Source organism: Pelobates fuscus, chromosome 3, assembly GCF_036172605.1.
Source record: "Pelobates fuscus isolate aPelFus1 chromosome 3, aPelFus1.pri, whole genome shotgun sequence".
Lineage (NCBI taxonomy): Eukaryota > Metazoa > Chordata > Amphibia > Anura > Pelobatidae > Pelobates > Pelobates fuscus.
In genome coordinates, this window is record NC_086319.1 from 371,889,050 (window position 1) to 371,911,689 (window position 22,640).

The following is a 22,640-nucleotide window of genomic DNA, read 5'->3' on the forward strand; positions in this document are numbered from 1 at the left end:
ACATTCTGTTGACACATCCTACAATTTCCTAGGGGTGAAGATGACAGCACCAAGGAGGGAGAACAAAATTATATATCTACTCCTCCTGGACACCACCACACAAAAGTGTACGTCGCCTTGGAGAGGGTGTTATACAGAAAATGCAAAGACTCTCACCATTCAATGCAGTGTGATTACAGAATCCTCATGGCATGATGATCAGGGCACCTTTCTGCTTGGTGAAAAGTTTCCAAAGTGCTAAACGTACATGTGTCCTCTCATGGCGCTCTCGTGCAAGGTACTACGGGGCTAAATTAATTTGTAACGCATAGTGTGAGTCTGCAATCCAGACATAAAGGGCAAATTATTATTTAAAAAAAAAAAAAAAACTTCCATCTAACTTGAACGGTTCTAACTTGTCTATCTTGTAGTGAACTTATACATGTAGAAGACATGTTTCCCCTTTTCTTACAATGAGTACAAATCACAATGTGACAACAACTCTTGGATTCAGTTATCATACACCTGCTGTATCAACATACCTCCCAAGTGTCCCTATTTAGGAGGGACAGCAGCTACTTGGGGCTCAAACCGCTCTGTCCCTGTTTTCTTTCCTGAAGTCCCTCTTTTTTTTCTTTTCAATATTGTTTGCTTCTCTGAGTGTATAGCTGAGCTCCACAGCAATAATACACCCAGTAATGTGTCTTTATACTGCAATAAATGTGTTTAGAAATCTGTCTGTAAATAAAACACATTGTTCCTGTTCTAAATTATATTTTCCTTGCAAGAATTGTTATCAGTAACTTAGTAAGTCATCTAGTTTTTTAGTTTTTTTTTTGTTAGGACGGCCTTATTGCTCCCCCCTCCATGTTAAAGTGTCCCACTTGGTTTATTTAAAAAAAAAAAAATAAAAAAAAAGTTATTACATGTTACAGGTGAGTTCTCATGTAGTTTGAAATGGGTGTAAAGTCCAGATACATGACAGAACTCCTGTGAGCAAAACCAATGTGGCCCAAGTAGCTATCACAGCATGGCACTCCCAGATATATAGCAGGTGAGAGGGTGATAGTCCAGTCATGGCTGTGTTAGTCTAACAGGTGTCTGACAGCCATCCCCAGGTAGTACATGTACAGCCCTCTCGCCAGGAGGTACTTCTCGCTCAATCCATCTTCCTGTTTCACTTTCACTGCTCTCCCTGTGCTATTGGCCGGTGCTGCTCACCCACAGACACCCGAGAACAGCGAGGAGGAGGGAAACGAGGAAGTGCAGTGACTAGTGAGAGAAGCAGCTAGAACTATGAAGGGCTTTGTGTTCAGTCTGCCAGGAGGATCATACCCGCAGTGAGTACACTGGGTGCCCGCTAGCTGTGTTTTGGGGAGGGGGTGTTGTGTTGTCACTGTGCCTGCCGCGGATCATACCCGCAGTGAGTACACTGGGTGCCCACTTGCTGTGTTTTGGGGAGGGGGTGTTGTATTACCATTGTCCTGATGGCGATCATACCCAGAGTACACTGGGTGCCCACCAGACTTGTTTTGGGGAGGGGTGTTGTATTGCCACTGTCCTGCTGGGAATCCTACAAGAGTACCCTGGGTGCCCACTAGATGTTGTGTTGTCACTGTCATGCTGGAGATAATACCCAAAGTACACTGGGTGCCCACTAAATGTGTTTTGTGACGGTATGAGGATCTGGCTAGTAGTGGGTGTATGAGGAGATACACTTTTTCTTCTTCTTTTTTTTTTTTATATAATGTTAAAATTACTATAACACTGTCGGTCTGATTGGTAATAATATAAGAAAAATGATATAATGTGATTCCAGACAAGGCAAAGACGGGGTTCTAAATGGGCATTCTATGGCTAAAGCGCTATTCTGGCTAAAAGTTCTACATGCAGAGCAGTCACCAAGGAAACCAATGGAATGTCAGTGCTGAGCCCCCCGTTTAGAACGTTACCCCGCAGTTAGTCTGTATACATAACGTCACTGTATCTAGATGGTATGATCAGTATGTTAATAGGACTTTAACTCTGATTCAGATTTAACAGGATACAGTAATGATGAATAGAATGCATTCATAGCTGACCAAAAGGATGAACCATGAGAGAGAGAGAGAGTGTGTTTTGAGAGGGAATCTGAATCCTAATATTTTTGTGCTAACCCAAATAACAGACCTATTTTATTCAGATTCCAGAATGTTTGAATAGGATTGATTTTTGTAGAAAATATAATGTACTTGCTAGATTTAAAAAGAATAGACTGAATGATAACAGTACTGAGCCACATAGGAAACCATAACAATGAGCCAAGTAGAAGCCCTTCATTTTCAGGCGGTTATTTAGTGAACTGTGGTGAATGGAAAAATACAAAACCTTGTATTCAGTAAATATATTGTTGCAGAGCAGAAGGAATGACAGCTAATTAGTCAGTGAACTCAAAATCACGTGACAAACTAGCCACCACCAGCAGGGACATTCGATGGGGGTTATGTAGAAAAAGTGGTCTAAAGTACTAAATGTGGGTCAGTCTCCATGAAAACCAGTGGAACAATCCGGCACATTGCATTGGTGACTCCCCCCTTTTTACATATTTGCACAATGTTTCAGAACAGAGCTCATTCTATCCAAAACCACTCATATTATTATTGACTACCTAGTACAGTGTTACGTTGTCAGTATGTTGTTTTAAAGTTATTTTGTCATCACTCTGTACCCAATTGGTGGCTGTCCAAAGGTGTGCATAATATGTTCGTAGGTTTATCAGGCGATCGGTTTCATTTATTGTGTTTCACACATTCTTGACACTTCCTTGCAGCTTTACCTTTCACACCCTACAAACCCGTATTTGTCAAATATACGAGATCAGTAAATTTATTATTGCAAATCCTTGGAAGTAACAGTATTCCCCTTTAAAGGGAAAATAAATGTATGGACAGACTTTATCATCACTCAGCCAGTGGAGGCTTGTTTATGACCAAATGTAAACATTGCTGTTTCGGGGACACCATCAAGGCACCAAAACCACTTAATTAGGATGCAATGGTTTTGGTCCTTACATGTTTACGGATTGTATGGGTGATATTTATTCACTAAGCCTGGAATTATGGAGAATTGAGAAGGGAATTGCAAATTTAGGTCTAATTAACTGAGCTGTAAAAATTAACCTTCCATTAATCCACTAGTAAATTCCAAATCCAAATCTGCCACTTTAGAGAATAATTCCAATGTCTTTCTCAATTTTATATTCTACACTTTTTTTCAGAAAAAAAAAAAGGGAATTGAGGGCACACTCGGTGCATTCATTTTTCAGCAGTGGTGCTGGTCTTTACATCACATAAGTGATCAGTTCTCCTATTCTCTGTTTATGTTGCAATGCATTAACTTGGCGCTCCCCAAGTTAAATTGGTAATCCAATCATGGACCTCGCGGTCACTGTGCCTACAGGGATATCAGCTACATCTCGCTTATGAGGCTCAAAGAAGGTTGAAATGATCGTCCGGGGTTTCTGTATCTCTCGTGTAGAGTGAAATTTCTAGCATTTCGATTCTGGACTGCCCTTATGGGTGGGATCACTCTGTAATGGCACAAGTGAGCCAAAACTCCTGAGCAGAGATTTACCGATGGGCAAGCTACTGAGTTCCTCTAAGCTTTTGTCTCTTCTCAGAGCTCTCATATTCTTTGTTTCTATCGCATAAGTAATGTAAACGTTCTGAAGATGAAATTGTAATTATCAAAAGTGTTGGCTTTGCCCTTTAACCAGTGTGTAAGGAGAGTTCCATTGGCTTTAGATCAGCTGAAGATTGTTTAGTCACTAAAAAACTAAATAAAACCAACATTTGAGCTAAAATAGCTCAAAACAATTCTAAAAATAAACATTTTTTCCAGACTTGCTGTTTCAGTATAATGTGTGTAATTCAGTTTCCAGTTTACCACTATTCACTAGGGGATTGGCACTCTAGCTCGTAGTGCATGGGCTACCAAATGTTAGTTTTCCCTGTTTGAAAATCCCAAACTCCAAGATTAATGACAACACAGGGCGATGACAGTTGAGGTCACATAGAGCTAAGCACATCATAGACCGTTCAGAGTCACGTGACTGTTTATTTCTACCGATGGTGGAGGACTATGGCGATATAAGTTGGAAGACTGTTAGGTGGGCAAGGGATTTCCCACCTCTCCTCCCCCCCACCCACAAATGCAATACACTTACTTTAAAAAAAAAAAAAAAAAATGTACCTACATGTTAAAATATTAGAAGCCTGTGGGAAAAATATTTGTAATCTCAGTTGTTCTTTAACTGAGATAATTACCTCGGCTTGCATAACTTGCTGAAACCTCATATTTACGGTTACTTATTAACAGAATTATTATAATTTTGTTTGGTCTGTCAGATAGGTAATGTATCACAAAAACTACTGTGTGTATATATACCTTGGGAAAAATAAAACTTCATTCACAAACAGATTTGATCATTTATTGAATATACCAGTGGCAGTAATAAAAATACACTTTTAAGGACTATTGACTGAAGTGTGAATTGTTAGGAATTCAGTGAACTCAACATATTTTCTGTTTGGGTTTTTTTAGCCTCGGGTTTGAAATACATTTAGGGGATGAGTTAAAGAAATATTCCACCAAAATAAGACACTTTTCTACCACTTTTTCTCTTTCTTTTGGATTTTTGGATTTTACCCTTGATTACATCCATGAAAGCAAATGACTAATATAAGAAAAATAGACAAAAACAATTTGAATTATTATTATTATTTCCCCCCCCCCCCCCCCCCCACTATTTCTCTCTTAATAAAATGACAAAAATAAGGCACAAGGTAACATTGTCGCTGAGGATGCAAACAAAAAAAAAAAATTGCTGCAGACAATGGAAAATATTGGTACCAAAAAAACGCTGCAAAATGTTGGCATTGAAACAGTTTGACAGGCTTTTATAGAATTCTGTGTATTTATTATCTACTATCACAATAGTTGCAGTGTACACTCTGTGGTTCATTCACTAAATGTTGAATTGTAGTGTATTGAAACACGAACTGCTGAATTTAGGCAAAAAACGCAGATTAAAAAAAAAAAATCTCTAACTTAAATCTCTATCTCTAGCTATAATCACAGTTTTACTAGTTTACCTGCAGGCAAATAGAATATATCACAGAGATAATAAATAAAATGAAGTGCAGTTGTCATGCAAGGCTCACCTTAACGCAAAATAAATGAATAGGATATTGATCATAAAGATACATTCTAAATGTATTTGTAGGAGCTGTTAAGGGGATTCTTATCTCCGTTCCATCCAGTCACCCTTGCCTCCCTCCCTGCTGCTATGATTGATCCTACTTGGGAACATCTCTCTAAGCAGGGACATTGTCCCTCATGACACTGACACCATGGTTTCACTGCCAACTAATCTGCTTCAGAACAATGTGAATTCAATCAGTCTATTTCTATATTCCCCATAAAAAGCTCATCTTGGAATTGCTTGGCGATGAAGTGCAGGAGAACCTCATACAGGCGGGTTCTCCTGCTTTACCCTGTCACTCAGTTGTCTACATAGACTGATATGCTGTCAGCACAGTGGTCTGTGCCAACGACTGATGATTGACGGAAGTTGTCAAATTGTTAACTAGAGTTATCTGAAAATCTCTCTCTATTTGCTGGCAATTTCACAAGTACAATGTAGAGATGATTTTTATTTTTATGTCTTTTTGTCTAACGTTGTGTGTAACATAGCAGAAGTATACAATATATGATCATATAGAGTATATTTTATTTACCATCAAGAAAGCTGTTATTGGAATGTATTTATTAGCATAGTTGTTTAGCGGCACAACATGATTACTATAGGATTGCGCTTATCTTTCTTGTGTGGGATATAACCAGTATATATGTATCAGCCTAATAGATTACAGGGTAGTATCAATGTGTGCATGGTTACGGTCATTATTAAGCCAAATCCCTGGTACTTGTAGGCTCTTAGTATCTTAGCATACCAACTCTTTGTGTGTTTTAATCTGATCTTTTTTTTTTTTAAATGTTCCATGTGGCAAACTTTCTCCATCTCCAACCAAACCATAATTTGTATTTATCTATCTATCTATCTCAAGGAGAAGCGCGCTCTCTGGAATTTTTACATCAAAATATTCACTACTTTATTAACTCCAAAAGCATGTAATCACAACATATCAATGTTTCAGTCTCAATTTTTCGCAAGACATATATTTAAGAAAGGACTACTAGTGGGTCTGAAACTTTGACACTGCACGATTAAAATCTTTTTTACTATTTTCTAATGAAGTCCTACGAGTGCCCATTCCTTCCTCACATTTAATCTATATTTAAGTTCCATTTTGGAGCACTGGGGCATTCATATGAAGCCATTTATTATCACATAGTTGTATGGCTCCATTTTAATGATAACTGAAATCACCCAAATGGCCCTGATTCAAAGTTTACATACCCTTGAATGTTTGTAACAGACACAGAAGATGACAAACACAGGTCAAAATGGCAAGTAAAGGTTAATTCCCCACACCTGTGGCTTTTTAAATCTAAATTAGTGTCTGTATATAAATAGTTAATGAGTTTGTTAGCTCTCATATGGATGCACTGAGCAGGCTAGATACTGAGCCATGGGGAGCAGAAAAGAACCTTCAAAAGACCTGCGTAACAAGCTAATGGAACTTTAGGATATAAAAAGATATCCAAAGCCTTGAAATTGCCAGTCAGTACTGTTCATCACTTATTAAGAAGTTGAAAATTTGGGGATCTCTTGATACCAAGCTAAGATCAGGTAGACTAAGAAAGTTTTGAGCCACAACTGCCAGAAGAATTGTTCGGGATACAAAAAAAAAAACCTCACAGGAGAAATACAGGCTGCTCTGGGAAAAGACGGTGTGGTTGTTTCAAGGAGCAAAATACAAGAATGCTTGAACAAAAATTAAATTAGCTCCAGGGTCGAGTTACCAGTAAGAAGCCTTTACAATTACAATAATAGGTACTATATACCGAAAACATCTTGACACGCCTCACAGCTTCTGGCACACTGTAATATGGAGTGACAAGACCAAAATATAGATTTATGGTCACAACAAGGCCTATAGTGAACATAATACCATCCCCACTGTGAAGCATAGTGGTGGCTCACTGTTGTTTGGGGGGGAAGTGTAAGCTGTAGAGGCACGGGGAATCTGTAAATTGATGCAAGATGAATGCAGCATGTTATCAGAAAATACTGGCAGACAATTTGCATTCTTCTGCACGAAGGCTGCGCATGGGATGCTCATGGACTTTCCAGAATGACAATGACCCTAAGCACAAGGCCATGTTGACCCTCCAGTGGTTACAGCAGACAAAGGTGAAGGTTCCCGAGTGGTTATCAGTGTCTCCTGACTTTAATATCATTGAGCCACTTTGGGGAGATCTCAAACGTGTGGTTCTTGCAAGACGACCAAAGACTTTGCACGACCTGGAGACATTTTGCCAAGATGAATGGGCAGCTATACCACCTGAAAGAATTAAGGGCCTCATAGACAACTATTACAAAAGACTGCACACTGTCATTGACGCTAAAGGGGGTAATACAGTATTAAGAACTAAGGGTATGCAGATTTTTGAAAAGGGGTAATTTCATGTTTTTTTCTTTGTGGCCATGTTTTGTTTTATGATTGTGCCATTCTGTTATAACCTACAGTTGAATATGAATCCCATAAGAAATTTAAAAAAAAATGTGTTTTGCCTGCTCACTCATGTCTCCTTTAAAAATGGTACATATATTACCAGTTCTCCAAGGGTATGCAACGTTTGAGCACAACTGTATATACAATCAAGTGGAAAAAATGTGCTATTAGTCTTATTATAAAAGTGCAAAGTTAAAATATTTTACAATTTTTCCAGCTGGGATTTTTTTAATTTATTTTTTTTGTGGTTGGAGGGGTAAATTTGTTGTTAAATGTTCAATAAATGATTATAGCAATTCTAAACCTCAACCAGAGAACTCATTTATAGGAAGTGCTTTTTGTTTTTTTGTTTTATCCCTTGAAACCTACTGCTATACTATTGGAAATCCCCTAGTTTCCTTCCCTTGGCATTGCAAGCTACCAGCCCTGTAAATTATGAGACGAAGGGCAAGGTACAGTCCCTAATTAATATAGAGTTCTTCAGATTAAGAACGGTTAGTCTTTTATTTTGTTAATACTTAAATCACAGCTTAACACCTCTTTGTATCAAAACAATCAATGATTGCCATTTGGGTTTTTTTTTTAGTTGTTGTTTTTTTGGTTTTTTTTTAGAGGAATGAGGAAATCTGTGCTAAACGCTTTCTTTTTCCATTCTGTTAAAAATAGAGTGTAAAGAGTCAGAAAAAGAGAAGTTTGTAAAGCTAAAAAAGGTCAGTCGCGTTAGCAACAGTCTGTTTGAAGTCGTGACAACTGGCTTATTACATGCCAGGGAGTCTGGGGACAGTGGTTTCATTTGATATAATATTGAGCGCATTTTCTCTGCTAGAAAAAAACGTATGTTGGGGGGGTGACCTAAAGGATTAAAGCTGCTTTGTCACCTTCTGGTGGTTTTGCATATTTTTGTGACATTTTTTGTGTGACTTTGCTGCTAACAATGTGGTGACGGTGGGGTGCAGGGAAAAGTGAGTTTGATTAACTTCAAACTGTCTCTTGCGGCTGACGCCATCTAATTCAACAGAATCCTCTTCATCTCCTGGTGCTTGATGTCAACGGAGGAGACCGCGGGAGCCTCTATGGACAGTCTTTTTTCCCCACAGTAATCATTAGTGACTGCTGAAGGCTTCCCAAAGCTTGACCTGGGTAGTTCCGCCATTTTGTCAAGTGTAGGAAAAATACATAAGACATTTTATATTTATGAAATACTCATTTTGTTTGGGGAGGAATGGGGGGGCGTGGGAGAGAGACACTTTGAAAAGGTATCATGGGAGTTGTAGTTTTTCTTACTATGGATACATTTTTTGTTAATTATTAGCACTCTTAAAACCTTTCACTTCAGTGCACAGACTAGTACAATGATAAAATCACCGCTGAGGTTAACCTTATCAGGGTTTAGAGATTTTCATACAAACATTTCCTTTTGCTGTCTGGCCACCGATACTTCTTTTCTAAGATTAACAATAAGATTTATTCTTATGTGGGGGTGGGGGAAGCACATCTGGGGATTGATTGATATATCGGTTACAAGAATAAAATGATACAACAGACACAACACATTTCTCAGGTGCCTTAGGGTATCTGATTCATTGTTGTTATTACCTGCTGATTGTGATTTTCTGTAGCGATACTACACGCGCATGTCGTTGTTGTGAATCATAGTGAGTGCAGGCATTGGGAGGGAGGCAGTAAGTCTCTTCCGATTGGCTGAATACAATTCTATCAGAATGTCTTTACTCACAAAAAAAAAAATGCACATGACGTAATTTGGCATACCTACCTGCCACGTATGTAGCCAAACCCAGGGTTAGAGACTGTTTTTATGTTGCTGTCTGTAGAGAACGAAATGAATACACGTTGGCTTTAGCTGGTATTAAAACACATCCCTGCATTTTCATTGCCAGATGAATTGTGTCACTTTTTCCTTTTCCAAGCCTAATATAGTTATCGAGAGATATTCAAATACCAGACCTTCAGATATTAGCTGTGTACAACTCCCATTATCCTCTGCCAACACACAATAAAAAAAAAGAAAGTAAAAGGCAGGTGCAGTTTGATGTGAGTTTTATTTTCCAAATAGCAGAAAGTCTACTAACACTAAGGCAGTCTCATAATACATTACTGCAACTGGTATTTTTTCTTTTTTACCAGTTGTGGTAAATAGGAACGAAATTCAACTTCGCTAACAAGAAACTCAAATTTTGTCAAGATGCACCTGTCATATATGTTATACTACGCTGAATCAAAATGTGTCAAGTCAGATGATAATTGCTAAAGTAATCGACTTGTTCTGGCCTTGGTTTTTAGATCTACTTTGTTAGGTAGATGAGTGATTTTGATATCTAGGACCATCGTTTGTGCAGATAATTAGAACCAATCAGGTCAATAAATATTATTTAGTGATTATACAAGTCTGTTCACTGCTCAGAGTTTAATGCTAACTGCTCGTTTTACATTGGATGAGTCGTATTGTAATATTAATTAAAGGGTTAACCTTTGTTTGCAATACCACAAAGAGTAGCCAGGTAGCACGCCTCTAGCATTACGGAATATTACATTATCAAGGTCAATTTCATCCAGTGTAAAATACGCTTTAAAAAAAAAAAAAATATATATATATATATATATATATCTCTCTACAAAATGCTGCAGAACTTTGTATTAAAAAACACTGCAACATATTTAGTCCAAAACCTAAATATTGTGTGCAACAGGTGTCTTAGTATCTGGAATGTCAGTATACAGATGGCATGGCGCCCCAGGGAGCAAGCATAATAATATCACACAATGAAGACTGTTTTCCTTTAACCCCTTAAGGACCAAACTTCTGGAATAAAAGGGAATCATGACATGTCACACATGTCATGTGTCCTTAAGGGGTTAAAGCTGCTCTGAAGGTTAAGCTGGTTGTACTTGAAAAAAAACGTACCTCTACCAAGTCAGTTTTGTGAATTGGGACACATCGATGGGCTAAGAGCGTCTACTGATTGCTCTCTGCCAATCAGTGGCTTCCCTGCCCGATGGAATCCCACTATTCCTGAAAGTGAAATTTCAGAAGCCCGATGACGCCTGGGGGGAGTGGACATTGCTACTGGAAGCAACTTTAGGGTTAAACAGTTTAATCCCTTGAGGTAAGAGTGCTCCTGCCACCGTGTGTCCCTTTAAACTTCACCTCCCACCTAGGGACACTCGATGGACATCTCTGATTGAACGCCACAGCCTTTTAACAGCACGAACGGGCCCCTTTTAGATGGTGCTGGGAGGAAGTGCATTCAGATCACTTCCTCCCAGCTATCAGAAAAAGCTATGTGCAGATACCCATCAGCCTCAGCCAGCCATCTCACTGGACCCCAGGGAAGGCACACGCCTGCATCCAACAGGGGGGTTGATAAGTATATGGAGATAATGCCTTGCGTGTGTGTATCTGTGTGAGTGTGTATCTGTGTGAGTGTGTTTGTGTATCAATGTGTGTCTGTGTGTATTTGTCTATGTGTATCTATGTCCGCATGTGTTTATCAGTGTGTGTGTGTCACAGCTCACAAACACAGCTCTGCAAGGATTGGCAAATGTTAGATCGCTAGCTGGCAAAGCATTGTAGGAGTTGCACGACAGCTGAGGATCTACATTTTCACCACACTTGCGCTACGGGGGGGAGAGGGACGCCCAGAACATTTTCTTGCACCAGGACCCTCTGTACATAGTTCTGCCTCTAGAAAGCATGCATGTATTCATGACAGGATATAGATCACTATCATTATAAGCTACTGGGTCACTGACCTGCAACATTAATTATACCGTTTTGGAAAACATGATGCAATAATAAACGTGGTAATCCCCCTCCTCCTGTTAATTTGTTTCGTTCAACAGCAAACTATTTATCATTGCATCAGTCACTGGGATAATCAGCTGTTACAGCCTTTAAATGAATGGATGTCAGACTCAGAAGTACATTTTAAACGTCGGTAATATGAAGAAGGATAGCAGTTGATGAATAGAGGAACATATACGATTGGAGAGAAATTAACAGCAGGTATCTATATTTTTTTGGGGGTGTTCTGCCAATTCAGAGATTCTCCCCTACCGGCTAGTGCAGGGCTGGCATTGTCCAAGTGCCAGCCCTGCAATGTGCCTGCGGACCGGAAGGGAGATCACAGATCTCCTTCCCCGGTCTGCAGGCACTGTGCTGGCAGCCGGCAGGAGAGTGAGAGAGGACCCGGGAGCTCAGCCTGCAGCTCCTCCGGGTCCTCCTCTCGCGAGCATGGAGCGTTGCCGCGGTTACCACGGCAACGCTCCAAATCTCGCAAGAGTGAATTCTAGCCCTGAAACGCGGGCTAGAGTTCTCTCTCACCACAGGGACCACCAGGGATTCCCACTGGGACCACCAGGGATCGAAATATGTCCCCCCTCCTCCCAGTAAAGGTAAGAAGGGAGGGGGGACATACATTTATTTAATTTTATACATTATTTATTTATTTTTATGAAAAAGTCCTCTTACCTTCCTAACTACACATTCACACATTGCCCCCCATAAACTGCCCACACACACACTGCCCCCCCATACACACACTGTCCCCCCATACACATACACTTCCCCCCATACACACACCTCCCCCACACACACATACACTGCCCCCCCATACACATACACTGCCCCCCATACACATACACTGCCCCCCATACACACACTGTCCCCCCATACACATACACTGCCCCCCCATACACACACTGCCCCCCACACACACACACTGCCCCCCATACACATACACTGCCCCCCATACACACACTGCCCCTCATATACATACACTGCTCCCCATACACATACACTGCCCCCCATACACATACACTGCCCCCCCATACACACACACTGCCCCCCCATACACATACACTGCCCCCCCATACACATACACTGCCCCCCATACACACATACACTGCCCCCCATACACCCATACACTGCCCCACATACACATACACTGCCCCACCATACACACACACTGCCCTCCATACACACACTGCCCCCCCATACACATACACTGCCCCCCCATACACACACACTGCCCCCATACACCGCCCCCCCATACACATACACAGCCCCCCCACACACATACACTGCCCCCCATATACATACACTGCCCCCCCCATACACACACTGCCCCCCCCACACACACATACACTGCCCCCCCATACACACACTGCCCCCATACACACACTGCTACCATACACACATACACTGTAAGTTGTTAAACGGTTAGACTACTTACTCTGGGAGGAGTCCCGGCACCATAACCACTGCACAGAGCTGTAGTGGTTATTGTGCATGGATTATTTATTTAAATAATATAAAAATGCCCCTCCCGAGATCAGTCTCTGGATCCGCCACTGGTGTAGTGGCTATGGTGCTATAAGTCTATAGTTTTTTTTTTTTCCATAGTACCATCAGATCACCCAGCTCCAACCATATTGCAGAAGTAACTGCTGTACAGCCTGGACAGCAGCAGTAGGGCCAATTGAAACTGTTATATCTAGTTTAGACTTATAACATGTAACAAAAAATGTACATGTGACATTCTTACAGAGACATGTGACCCAAAGCTAAGAAATGCAGCCTGTTCCTCCAGCCACAAAAAGGAGAGTTATGGGCATGTTCTATTTTACTTCCATATAGAATCTTACCACCACTTACTATAAAGTTCAGTGTGATATTTAAAAAAAAAAAAAAAAAAAAAAAAAAAGGAAACTTCTCTTAATAGAGACCACGTGGCGGTAAGGGCGTAGTCACAATGACAGTTGCATAGTTAAAGAAAGAGTTAAAATGCTCAGGGCAATGAGAGCATCGAATGTGATGCAAGACGTTACTGAGTGTCTGTACTAGATGCTGTCATTGAGAATTATGTTTGATCCGTGTGACACAAAGATGGTGACAAGAGGCTTTAGTGAGATTATCCAGGAAAATTCTTATTGTCGGAATTAACAGCGGTGAGCTCTCACCAAACCAATGGCCCAGCAGTTCCTATCCCACACATAGCTTTTTAAAAGTAGCTTAATGCATCTATGAAAACTGTTTAGCATGTTGTTGTTTTTCTTATTATTATCTGTAAAGCACCAACAAATTCCATAGCGCTCTACAATAGGTGGACTAACAGACATGTATTTGTAACAAGGTGAGCTGAACTCACAGTAACAGAGGGTGTTGAGGGCCCTTTTTAATTGAGCTTACATTCTAGAGTGGCTGTTAAAGAGACCATTCTCTATCTAGAACCCCTAGTAGAGTAAGTATTGTTTTCTGAAGAATTTGTATAGATCTCCTGACATTTCTTGATTATATAGTCATGTTCCACAATACTCGTTCAGAGAAAAGGCAGCGTTTACAATGCTGGTTGGTAACACCTCTGGTGACAGTCACTCAGATGGCCAGTAGAGGTAATCCCTTGTCCAGTGCTGCACAGTGTGCAGCACTGGTGTTCAGCATCTCCACGCTCTGCATGGAGACGCTGAACATACCCCACAAAGATGCATTGATTCACGTTTTGCCACACGTGCGCAATAGCCTTTCAATGCTTTCCTATGGGAAAGCATTGGATTGGCTGAGATCATCAAAATTGATGATCTCCACCATGGAGGCGAAACTAATCACAGCAACACCAGTGCGGTGTTGGAAAAAAGTGAGCAAAATCTTTTTTTTATTTTTTTATTGAGAATGAAGGGGGGCCGATAACCTTAATAGCCACTTCATGACTAGAGTGTCAGTGTAGTGTTCCTTTAAAAGCAACACATCCCATAGCTAAATGTAGTTATTTATTTCTTGGGTTGTGTGAAAATCTAAGAAGTGACCATTCCAGGCACACACAACTTGGTGGTTTTGTGTAGGAGTGCAGACAACTAATGGGGAAAAAAAAATCTGGCATATTGTGACCCAAGAGCCTAAATGTATTCACAGTGTCAGGAGTAACTGGAAAGCTGGACAGTTTAGTGATCTGAAGAGTTGTAAAGGTGTACTATATTCAAATACATATCTCGTGTCTTGATCCTAAACTAAAGGGTATATTTATAGAAAGCAGGAAAGGCTTTGTCACAAGATCAGAGGACTCCCCGTTTTAAAATAGAGGAACCATCCTGCGCCAAAACCTTTTGTGTATCGTTTTTAGGTCACCTCCTCCCAATCATAACTCGTGCCTGCACCCAAATTCAGTTCCTGTTTTTGATTTCCTGATTTAAACGAATTGATCGAGCCTGTTGTTCATGATGCAATTTGGAGCAACAATATAATTTCACAGAGAGGATTTCTTTTGTTGAAAAAGCACTTATGTTTAACGTGACTAAACAAGCAAGCAGATAGCAAATTAGCCATTAAAATAAAATTCAATTGTGTAGAATTTCTGTGTTGAGTCAGATGTGTGTTATAATCAGGATAAGGCACTATTTTTGCTTTTACTACTGTATCTAGTCTGTCATTACAGGAACACAATAGGCAGGATTTGATCTCTCAGCTTTTAATACATGCTATTAATAATACATTAAAAAACAAAAAAACACAATATAATGTTTCTAAAGCTTCTGTATTTAAGGGGTCTCTCATTCTGCACAATTGGATCTGACCTGCACCTAAACGTGTAGACTTTGTCAAAATTTCAGATGCTGTTTAGGTGAACAGGCTGAATTATGTGGATGATGGTAATTGACTAGACGTCATTTGGAGTCCGATTACAGCTGTCTTTCTGTTATCTCCTAAAGTATTTTAATTTGCTTTAATAAATTGCTGTTATCACTTTGAAAATTGCTGTTGTATATGATAAATCCGTGGTTCAATGATCGTTACAGAATGCTGGGGAAAAACGCGTGACCTAATGATTTTTTTTTTTTTTTTTTTTTTTTTTTTTTATTCTTTCTTTTTGATGTGCTTAAGAGGTACATACGTGCTGGTAAACAGCAATTCCTAGCATTTCAAGGTAGACAGTATTTGGCATTTTGAGATACTGCACAGTTTAGTTTTTTTTTTAAACATGCTTACAAGTAACTTTACACAGGTTGTATAAGAAAAGGAAAAGCAATACAAAAGTTATGTCTGTCGATGATATTAAGTAATTGATTAGTCTGAGACATGTACTTATGTCAGTGTGGACTTGAGGCTGGTACAGTTAAATAGGTACTGTCGATAAAGTATTAGGTTGAGTGTATGCGAAGTCAACATGTCTAATGTGGTGGGTCACATTGAGGTCTACAAGCTTGTGTCATTAAACATTTATGTCTGCTTAAGTAAGTAAATGTGGGCTTTCAAAGATAGCGGAAACACGTATTAACAACCGCGTCTCTACAGCATTCGCTAAACTAAACAAACAGACAAGCAACCACAGGAGCCGAGTGGGTTCCTGCAATATTAGATATTAATGTTAGGCATCACAATATTAGGCATCACAATATGGCTGCGGTGTATGTCAAGGCATATTAGGTGGCAAGTGGTAAACGAGAAGCTTGTGCCCACTGTTGAGTCTATGGGGTTGTAAGAGTCTCCGTGCTGGCATCAGACAGATTTTATAATAATAAAGACCACTGGAGTCGAGCTATCTGCTGTACAGATACATATGTCTGTGTAAGACCATGTTGGAGAGGTGGTTAGGTGAGAGCAGTAACAAAGTCCAAAGATGGCTGCCGTGGATGTTAGCGATGTCTGGATCTGGGGCTTTAAGTGGTATCCCAAACGCTGCATGTCTCTTGTTGTGTGTGCCTGAAGGTTGTCGCTGGAGACTTAAAGTCCGAGTTGGTGGAGTAATGTAAGCCCTCAGTGCTTTGCAGATATTACTGTAGTGCGTCCCCTTCGTGGTTGTGAGGCATTTCTGTAAGCTTGGTGGCTATCTATGCTGCTTATGCTGTTTAGGCTTGTGGCTTTACCTTGCTGAGCTCTCCCCATCCGGGGTTAACAGCAGGCTCACCGCTGGACTGGCTTTGCGGTTGTGCGGTTTAGTGAGCAACGCGACTTCTCCCCTCTGGGGCTGCATGAGGCAGGGGCCGTTGTGTCGGTCTCCACACTGCCGCCATCTTGGAAGGTAGGTCTTGGGAGGACCGTGCCCCTCAGTCTCCACTCCTCCCGAGGTCTTCGCAGTGGGGACTGGGATAATCCCCCGCCCCCAGTCCATAGGGGGGTGGAACGGGACCGGCAGGCGTCTCAGGTAGTCAGCGTGTGGCTGCTGCGAGGGGAGACAGTCCCCAAAGCTTTATTCAACCCTTTAGGGTCTCAAAACTCCCGATCTCGGAGTCTGCCACCTTGACCACCACCGTGTGCGTGTCTGTTTGGCTTTTTGCAGGTATCAGAGCTGCAGGATTTGCCTAAGAGGCCAGATTTCTCCGAAGCCTCTCCAGCATGCGACCGGTCAGCATGGCGGTCCGGGCCCGCCCCCGATTCTTGCTTTTTAAGGGTGTTTTTCACGGTCTGTGTTTCCTTGATGATTCAAATCGGAAAAATATTGCATGGAAGATGTAGATAAGTGTCTGTTTCAATGTAAATATTAGTTAAAGTGGAAGAGGAAAAGGTTTTTCTAATCTGAAACTTAAAATTCTCAAACTTACTTTTAAAGAAGACAGACAAAAATTACAAGGTCTAAATTACAAAACCTCTCTGTGTATGAAGATATATTAAATTTTGATACCTTACTCTCCATCCCAACAATCTCATCCCCACTATGGATAACTACTGCTCTCCATTCCTGGTTAACAATTCATAGAACAAATCGAAAAGCCATGTACGTAGAAATTTTAAAAATCAAAACTGTTTTTTTTTTTTTGAATCACATGCATGACAAAGGGTGGGACTAACCTGCCGGACAAATTTCTCAACAGCTTCCAAACTTTTATACGTGTTAAACATTATTGATTTCATTTACTGAGTTAGACTTGGCTACTTGCACTGATGGCATGTTCTGTGTATCCACTACCCCTTTTGTAAAGTAGTTTTTAGAACATTATCGCTGTAAGTATGATCTCTGTAGGAATTGTACACCTACCCTATCAAATGTGAAGCGAAGCATTATATGTGCAAACGTACATGTGAAACTCCCATGAAAAGGTGCTATTTAACCCCTTAAGGACACATGACATGTGTGACATGTCATGATTCCCTTTTATTCCAGAAGTTTGGTCCTTAAGGGGTTAAACGGACACCATAGGCACCGAGACCACTTAATTTTTTAAACCTGCAGCTGGTCAGAATGGCAAAGTTTTCATTGCAGCGTTTAAGTGCCTCTATTGGTTGTCACTCAGACAAGAGGCGTTTCTATTTCTATCGAGACCACCTGGTTGGCACTGACCTCCCACTGCTTTCCTAAAATACCCTTTTTTTTCTTCCCTGCCGATGGGGGACGGTCACCTAAATGGCCACCAGGAAACTATAGCGTTAGGAACAGAGATTTGTATTGCTAACACTAACATTTTTTTGCAGCTTGCTTTCCAGTGTTGCAGAGTTACCACTATTTTATTTTAGGGATTATTACCTTGTCGACAAATTGTCCGGAAAATCAATTTGCATTCACTTTTTGCATTAAATAGGTCTTAGTTATAGATTCTATAGATTCTGTGTGTGAAATTATATTCTTTTTTTTTTTTTTTTTTTACTTAAATGTGAACTGTAGTCATTGTAAAATCGTATTGCAATTTCAGGCCAAAATTGTAGCGTTGTAAATTTTATCCAACAATATAGTCACACAATGATTATTTTAGCCTGAATTTGGTTTCTAGTTCCCAGGTAAACACTGTTTAGTGAATAAACCCCATGCGTGAACTACGATTGATAGGTTGTGTCCGTACATAAGCATAAGCAGAAAAAAACCTCTCAGAGACAGTGTGCCCCTGTGTGCATTTTCTGATTTGTCCATGGGAATGTAATATTCAATAGGGGACAGTCTTGTTGAACATCAAGAGTATTACTTCAGAGCTTTAACAGGAGCCTAAAATTCAACAGAGCTTTAGCCATTTTTCTTAAAAGCTTTCCCTCCATCTTGTGTCACTTTACCCCACACCCTCTAGATTAGAAAGTAAGATCAGTTGAGCAGGGCCCTCTACACCCTCTGTTCCTGTGCGTCCAACTCGTCCGTTAGTCCACCTATTGTAAAGCACTGTGCAATCTGTTAGCACGTTATAAAGTTGAACGCAAGAAACAACTATCTCTTACCAGGGCTAGTGAGTGATACTTTGAAGTGCCTAAACAGTAGAAGCAGCTCCACAGTACAATACAGATATAAAAGAGAATGGTATAGGCTATATACCAACAAGTGGAGCGCTATTACAATATGAATTATAAAGGGGTACACTCACCCCTTCGATACAGTGACAATCTGGAAGTGTACGCTTGAATATGCATACAAAAGGAAATAAAAGGAAAAATATATAGTGCAGATGGTTTTCAAATGAAGATGAGTGATAATAGAAAGTGACTTAAACCACTCACATGGACTGGAGCCCATATGGTATTGGCTCCGTAAGTAAATCCTTTATGCTTTTTTTGGTTGCTGCCCTATGGGCTCCAGTCCATGTGAGTGGTTTAAGTCACTTTCTATTATCACTCATCTTCATTTGAAAACCATCTGCACTATATATTTTTATTTCCTTTTGTATGCATATTCAAGCGTACACTTCCAGATTGTCACTGTATCGAAGGGGTGAGTGTACCCCTTTATTATTCATATTGTAAAAGCGCTCCACTTGTTGGTATATAGCCTATACCATTCTCTTTTATATCTGTTAGCACTTTATAACTAATAATTAGAGCAGACTAACATCAGGAGTCAAATAATTTATTTACTTTTACCATAACTATTGCTTTTACATATTTCTTAAGCCATCAGATCACTGAATAATGATGCCGTTGTGTACTTCTTATCCCCAGGCTGCCATAATAATCAGATGGAGGACAGCCGCATGATGTCATCTCTGTGATGTGTCCACTCGGCGTGTCAAGCAGGCTTTGTGGATGTGCAGCCATGTTGAAAGGTGAGAGCTCTCTCTCTTTGGTTGTCCTTAGTTTAATGTTGTGAATAGGACATGAAAATAAATCCTCAATTATTTTATTTGAATAAAAGATTAGGGGGGTGGAGCCGAACCAGCTGCATGTCGCATGTTGTGTGAGCTCCTGCAGGGAAAGCCCGAAAACCGAGTACAACCTTACTCTAACAGATGGAAATTAACCACAACCCGGCTCAGTACACGGAGGTAGTGCCCACGGACGTGTCAGTACCATTTCTGGCGCCGTACCCGCCCGGGAACGGCAGCGGCAACATGAGGCCTAGCGGAGGCATGGAGGTTGGGCGGCCGCCTTCCCGCCAGACGCCGACCGCATCAAGAGTAAGGAACAAACTCACCCCCCCCGACCCCCTATGGACCGACGGGGGATATCTCGGTCCCCACCAGACGGGGTGCTCCAACCTCCGCATCGAGAAACAGGCACACCGATCTCCCGACACAAAATGGAGACGGGGGTGCCCCAAGATGGTGGACCATCCTGACGCGCAAGTGTCGGATAAGCGATGGTGCCAAACTACCACAGCAGCAACTAAAGAATGCAAGAGAGACTCTATTTATAGAATCTTCGATTGCTTTTGGGCAAAATTGGAGGCATACATGCAGCCAGAAAACCCAAGCTGCAAAAAGGCCGCAAGGGCCAGAGCCGAAGGCAGACAGAAGACTGGGGACACTCACCAGGGCAACTCCATGACCCACGCTCCATCTCCCCATGCCCAGAGCCCTCCCGGGCTGAGAGCAAAGAAGGGTATAACCCTGAGGTGCCGGCCACACTGGCGGAGAGCAGCACGGCGATCTAGTCAGCAACTAGATAAAACTCACCGCACCACCCCACGAAGGGCGACCCTGGGCCTCGTAGGCTCCCAGGCTCGTGGCCTATGAGCACCAGCTCTCCCACAGCTCTGGGGCAAGGGAGGATTCCCACCCCCAAAATGCAGAGGCTCCGACATAAAGCGAATGAAGCTAGGTATGAGACCCAAACAGGGCAAGCACCCGACCTCCAGCGAGCAATGGAGAAACAGCAACGACTCAGCACTCCCGGCGTGCGATGGAGGAGGAGGCCATGCGGCATATCGCATCTACACAGACACAGAACCTCACGGTCCGAACACCGATTCACAGGTCCGAGCCAACCCGGATGAAGAACCTACCCCTGACACGGACCGTCAGGAAGGCGGAGGGAGACGCTCTGCCATGCCACAACACAGTTTACCCAAAGAGACATACCAGAGGCATCGGCTGAGAATAGCGGCCATTCAGGCCCCGACACACAGCCTGTCTTTCATACAGGACTTATATTGCCGGACACTCAGAGACACATCTGCACCTACAGTCGTAACTATTTACAATCCACTACATAGCCCTACAAGGGGTAGCGGGTCAAACACACTCATTGTAGCGGTACTTACCCTCTCCAGGGGCCGGCCGGGGTCCTCTCTTCTCGCCGCGCGCGGTCCTGCTCCTGCACGAGCCGCGCGCGGCTCAGCCTACAATAAGATCAGTCAGGCGGGCAGTGACCGCGAGAAGCGGTCACGTGTCCCGCCCGACACTAAGAGCGCGCCGCGCGTCTCGGGCGCGCTCTTAAAGGGACAGTGGGAGACTAAATTAGAATCAGTCTCCCATTGGCCCCTGTCAGGCCACATTCCCCATACACTCACGTTTTGGGGGCGTGGATATGACAGGGGCCAATCAAAGTGAACCTTAGGGTATTTATACTCACCTGTTTCCCTTACTCATTGCCCTATCGTGGTTTCTGTCCAGTTTCCCTTTAGTGCTTGTATCGTTCAGTTGGTTTTTTGGTGCTTGACCTTGGCTTTGTTCCTGACTCCGCTCTCTCTTTATCCTTGCTCGCTTATCCGCTGTTTTGTCCTCTGTGTACCAGTCCTCGGCTTGTTCTACGTTTCGCTGTCTCTCTGTTCCCTTGACCTCGGCTTGTTCTAGACTCTGTCTTGCTTATTCTCGTCAAGTCCAGCCATTCTAAGGTCCGGTAAGACGAACCCTGGTTTCTTGTCTCCTGACTATCTGTACTATTCCTGCGTGTTGGGGTATATTACCGTGACACTCATATTGTTCACAGTTTTGGCCGCTTTATACACCCCTCTCTGTCACGGTAGTTCACCCCAACTCGCAAGATTTAATCCAACAATTGACAAAATAGAGCAGAGATACGTCTTACCGGACCTTAGAATGGCCGGACTAGATGTAGAGGAGAGAAATACAGAGTCAGGAACGATTTGAGGTCAAGGGTACAAAGAGACAGCGAAAACAAGAACGAGCCAAGGTCTGGTACACAGTAATCAGTAAGCCAGCAAACAGTACAAACAGGGATAAAGAGATAAACCGAGTCAGATACAAAGCCAAGGTCAAGTACAAAAAATCACAACTGAACACAACAAGCGCTAAAGGGAACTGAAACAGAAACCACGATAGGGCAGGAAGTTAAGGGAGAGGTAAGTATAAATACCCTAGTATTTAATTTGATTGGCCCCTGACATATCCACGCCCCCAAAAGGTGAGTGTATGGGGAATGTGGGATGACAGGGGCCAATGGGAGACCGTTTTAAATTTCGGCTCCCACTGTCCCTTTAAGAGCGCGCCTGAGATGTGCGGCGCGCTCTTAGAGCTAGGCGGGACACGTGACTGCATCTTGGGAATAGAGGACCTCTGCCGGCCCCCGGATAAGGTAAGTACCGCTACACTCTCTCTATTAATATAGCATCACCCTCCCTTACTATCTTAGCAAGACCTTAGGTCACTACACTACACTATGTCTGAGATGGGCACTCTATTAGCACACAAAGCACGCAGAGAGGATCCTAAAATGTCACGTAGATGCCTTGAAGACTAATATGTCTCCCACCCTATTTCCCATTGTCGACCTGTGCCCACCACTACAGCATGAACCCCTACGACCACAGAGAACGGGGTCCCAACTGTTGCATGTATAAACCAGCATGTTACTCAATATTAATTAATATTAATTAATGC

General features: G+C 41.9%; 1 protein-coding gene across 4 annotated transcripts in view; it reads left to right on the forward strand.

Moving 5' to 3' along the window:
• The first annotated feature begins 1,116 nt into the window (after positions 1 to 1,116).
• LOC134603446 (mucosa-associated lymphoid tissue lymphoma translocation protein 1-like) overlaps positions 1,117 to 22,640 on the forward strand; it is a 56,092-nt gene continuing 34,568 nt past the window's right edge. For 3 of the 4 annotated variants that reach the window (XR_010090466.1, XR_010090468.1, XM_063449428.1), the window contains exons 1-2: positions 1,117 to 1,319; positions 19,522 to 19,625. Coding sequence is in view for 1 of the 4 variants with exons in the window: in XM_063449428.1 (XP_063305498.1) it covers positions 19,571 to 19,625 (55 nt within the window). In the remaining 3 variants the exon portion in view is untranslated. Of the gene's footprint in view, positions 1,320 to 11,525; positions 11,683 to 19,521; positions 19,626 to 22,640 lie in introns of those variants that run through there. The other variant, XR_010090467.1, reaches the window with a different exon arrangement.